The sequence below is a fragment of the Argopecten irradians genome, chromosome 14 (assembly GCF_041381155.1).
Source record: "Argopecten irradians isolate NY chromosome 14, Ai_NY, whole genome shotgun sequence".
Lineage (NCBI taxonomy): Eukaryota > Metazoa > Mollusca > Bivalvia > Pectinida > Pectinidae > Argopecten > Argopecten irradians.
Genome location: NC_091147.1, coordinates 11,056,846 through 11,061,551, shown reverse-complemented (window position 1 = coordinate 11,061,551; position 4,706 = coordinate 11,056,846). Strand labels below are relative to the sequence as shown.

At 33.7% G+C, this 4,706-nt stretch overlaps 1 protein-coding gene across 1 annotated transcript; it reads left to right on the top strand.

Annotated features, from left to right (window-relative positions):
* The first annotated feature begins 2,191 nt into the window (after positions 1 to 2,191).
* Positions 2,192 to 3,949, top strand: LOC138308297 (zinc finger protein 182-like). The gene has a single exon (XM_069249289.1). The coding sequence runs from the start codon at positions 2,476 to 2,478 to the stop codon at positions 3,916 to 3,918; it is 1,443 nt and encodes a 480-aa protein (XP_069105390.1). The 5' UTR covers positions 2,192 to 2,475; the 3' UTR covers positions 3,919 to 3,949.
* The last annotated feature ends 757 nt before the right edge of the window (positions 3,950 to 4,706 follow it).

Here is a 4,706-nt window from a genome sequence, read left to right as displayed (position 1 = left end):
TGCGAGGTGCTTGTTTTGGGAAACTGCAGTATGTTCGTGTTGTGTCGTCTTGTACAGCGGAACTGTTGCCCTTTTTATAGTGCTATATCTCTGAAGCATGCGGGCGAACCAGTCGTCCCACTCCTTGTTTGCTGAACGCTTTATTTATCCAATATCAAAAGGCAAATAAAAACGCTTTATTTATCCAATATCAAAAGGCAAATAAAATAGTTTAAATCAACAATATATCATTTATGAATTAAATGCATACGGAAAGTATGGACCAAAAATTCTAGTAAATAAACATCAAATGGAAGTTCAGCAGGACAAAGGTACGAGACCTTTGTTTTTCTTTTTTTGTTTTTATGAATATTAAAGAGAAAATAATTGCTTGTATTTACTTCCGCCATTATTAATATTCTTTTTGTTGTTGACAAAAAAATCCATAGCGAAAGTTTGAAGAATATTTCTTTGATGTTAGGGAAGTGAAGAACACGGAAACGCCGTCTATCAATGCATCGAAATAACAGCAATGTTAAGGTTATATAGGGTACATTTTGTAGTTCGGGAACATTTGGCCACCGATTCTGTCATGATAAATTATTCCTGATACAAACTGAAAATATTAATACTTGAAAGATAAAATAAGGACTTTAATTATTATAACATTTTACAATGAGAGATTATGAAGAGCAAAATATAATTACAATTTTATGACAACATAGATGTTTTCGTAGCACCTAGAATATCATAGCATGTTAATGAATATAAATGTACCCATGGCTCATGTACTATACATGTACAGTGCACCATGTGTTGTGTCTCTGTTGGTTGAGTAAAAGTAATTTAGAAGCTGTCAGTGTTGTACAAAAAAACAAATGCTGAAACAATTTATTGTATTTTACATTCTTTTTGTATGTTTCAGGTTTGTGTTTGATTTTCATTTCAAAAAGAAAGAAAACAGATCTCATTTCTTATCAAAGAAAAATTCTCAATTCTCATTGGACGGATAAAGAAACGTAAATTATTAGATTTACACAAAGGCTGGAACACCCAAATCTGCGACAATGAATTATGTGTTATTATGATGTATAATTGTGTTGTGTTTTAAGGTAAAAAAGTACGTTTTTGAATTTTATTTTATTTTAAAAGTTTATGCATGTTAATTACAGATTTGAAAAGAGCATCTCTATCTATTAAATTGACAAAGCGATGTCTAACTTGTAGTTTTCGTGTCATATATACCGTCGATATCACAAAGCAAATCAGTCTATTTCCTAAAGTGAAATAACATTTAAATGACAAAATAAGCCATGTTCTAATTATGCATTATAAAGAACTGCCAGTAATACGTTTACGAGGGGAACTGTATAGAGGGAATTATATTGCTCATTCGAAATACATCCACAAAATGAATAAAGGGTGTGATATACATCTATGTATATTTGAATTAGCCGTTGTGATCCTATACCGGATATGTATTGTGTTCAGGCCAAAAGTGAAGGTCTCGGTAGGATTAAATGTCTCGCTTACTACGTCACAGGCGTAGTTACTCGAGCGTAGATTTTACGATGTCATGTATTCAAACCTTAACGATTTAAATTTCTCCCACAGATTTCATTCATAAAAATCTACTTCTCCCCCTCACAATGGTTACTGGTATTCAGATCCCTTCACAATGGACGGTCGCCGTTCTCTCATCTGCTGTTTTATGAATGAAAGGATAAACGTATTCAAGAAATTATCGACAAACCGTTGAAGCAAAACGGTTGTCAATTGGTTATTTCAATATCACGTGACCAACTGTTTTCTCCAATTATGTTATGCTGCAATCGGTATTTTACGCTAGTATGGGAATTTCAGAATCATACAAGAGATGATATTTGCAGGGAGCAGACCGTGTTCTCGCGAGTTAAAAGTAAGTAATATTTGTTATACTTTTTAATAATTTTATTTTATATCAAGAAACTAATTATTCAGACACGGTCATAATATGATATCTATGATAATTCATCGCACGTGTTAGATAAAATATTTTAATAAACAGTGAGCTAACAAGTTCACTTAGATACACAAGAAACATAGGTTTTTGAGACAAGCACCTATTTTAATTTTTTAACATGACTTGTACAAAAACATAGATTAAAATTTACCGACGACTATCATTATATAAGAATATAACTATCTATCACAACATCATTTTATTTGGAATTAGAGCAATTAAAATGTTACAAAATACCAGAACACCTTTTTAAAAAAAGTTCGAGTTTGCAAACAGAAGCTTGAAAAATAGTAGTAAATACTATAAGCACCGGGTACTGTTCAAACTGAAAATAAAATGATTCAATTTGGGATTTCATTTTCAACAAAATTTCAAAAATAAATATCTATATATTTACATATATACATTATATACCAATTACTCCACTTCTTATAATTTTTGATACATTATTATTGTTTTAATATGGAATTTTATATATATTTCAGATCATCAATATGTATAATGATATTTACCAATCAACAAATACTAGTCCGAAGGCACCTTCCTCAGACGATTCGCTGGATACCACGGAGTTTAAGATAAAAACCAATAACTCGGGACTTGATGTTTCTTCGCTTTCCCCCACAGACGGTGAACATGATAGTTACGACATTAGCAGATATATTCGACAAACCTCTCAACTCTACAACTCAGAGAAAGACTTCACGGGCATATCTAGTTCAAAACATTTTCGTTTCGTTGATTATGAAAAGAGAAATCTTCGATGCACACACTGTACTTATGTTACGGACAGGAAAAATAACCTCAAGCGACATATTGTCACCATGCATCAAGAATGCTCAAAAACATTAGAATGTTGTGGAATAGTTTTCAGATCAAAGGCTGCACTCCGAGAGCATGTGTCTTTTCATCATAGAGGTGGCTATCGGTGTCAAATCTGTGGAAGAAATTTCTGTCGGAAAGCTTTACTAAGAAGACATCTGACTGTCCACAGTGGTCAGAAGGACTATCGATGTCGGCACTGTGCCTACGCAACTAGTCACAAGAGTAATCTTGAACGGCACCAGAAGGTGCATGCAAAGGATATGACCAAGAATGGAGCTTTTACACAGAACGTCTACGAGGACGCATTTGACAGGAAAAAACCTCACATTGACAGCATATCGCACAATCTTACCAAGTGGAGGTTAGAAACCACTTTGCCAGAGATGGTTTACAGGCAGGTGTATGAAAGTGCGGAAAAGACAGAAAACTTTAAATTCAAAGAACAAAGCATGCAACAAAGTCGCATTTTTAACTGGATGAATTTTAACATGACATTCCCTCCGTTAGGTAGAAATCCAGATTTTTATCAGGAGGACATTGAAGAGGAAGACCTACACGATGACGTTTCCATGGAAACGAATGCTGAAAGTGAAGACTTGATACTTCCATCGGACCAAAATGACGCCGGTCAGGCAAACGGACAAAGGTCCGTCAAAGAATCGTTTGCGTCATACATACAGCGGTATATGGACAATGAAACTGACGAAGATTCAAACAGTCAATCCAACGACGAAAATCAAAATAGTATTTCCGAAAATGATGAGAACTTGTTAACACTAGTGAAGACCAAACACAAGCGATGCAGACTCTCCGCTAACCCGTACAAATGCTCCACGTGTGGCTCTACGTATGCTAGTCAGAGAAGATTCCTCAAACATGGCTGTGGAAAGTCCGTTAAGTTAGGACTTTACTTTCCAGTAACCAATATGATTAGGAAAGGCGTAGCACTAGAAGAAAAGAATGCAAAAAATAATCAGAAGGAATCTAGCAGTCAGGAAAACTCAAAGACACAAGAATCCTTTCCTTTAACAGAAAGCACTGGGAAAAACATTGATATCAAGCCGTGTTCAGAGAGCAGTAACATAAAATCAGGATATACTTACATTTTATGAGAATCTTATGGAGGTTTAACATTGTTAAAACTATTTTGAAGTTTGGTATCATACAGATGTGTGTTTTGTAATGTTATCGATTGACTGTTTTATCGTCAGAATTGTATGCACTTATTTTTTTAGTCATTTAGATTTAGTTAGACGCAAATCTTTTTTTTATTTTGATATTTAATGTTTTCTTTGGATTCACATTGATGAAGACATTTTTGTAGAGTTCATATTCTAACCTAATCAATTACCATACCGTAGAAATTATTATGTTTTATAATAACAGAAAACCATTTTGATGTATACTAAATCCATTATTAATGAAATAAGATAATTAAATAAAATCATCATACTTTTATTATTTCGCGTTTTGCGTTTAACACTGAAAACATTTATTTTGCTACAAAATGTAATCACAAGAATGTCATCGGGAAAACTGACAAAAATTATCAAATCTAGAAGACAGATGTGGGTATATTATTACTTAGTAGTGCTACTGAAGAGGGGGACAAAGACAAAAACTTGATAACACCATTTCATGATTTAGAAGACGTGTTTCGCGTTAAAAACGTTAACGATAACAGTAAAACCAGACTTGTAGAAACAATTTTGGATTTAGTGACCATTTTAATTGAATGATGAATCAGAATCCAACATGTCAAGTCCTGGCAGCTACTAGCTATATAGCATTCTGTTTTCTGTGTACAGGTATACTGGATTCGTCTAAGTATGAGGTCGTACCGTGCAGCTGTTTGCCTATATCGATCTTCATATATATTTTCTAGTCACAGAAGGCAATT

Bases quoted from the DNA above. Each gene is read 5' to 3' on its own strand.
- LOC138308297 (XM_069249289.1), top strand. From the start codon at position 2,476: ATGTATAATGATATTTACCAATCAACAAATACTAGTCCGAAGGCACCT.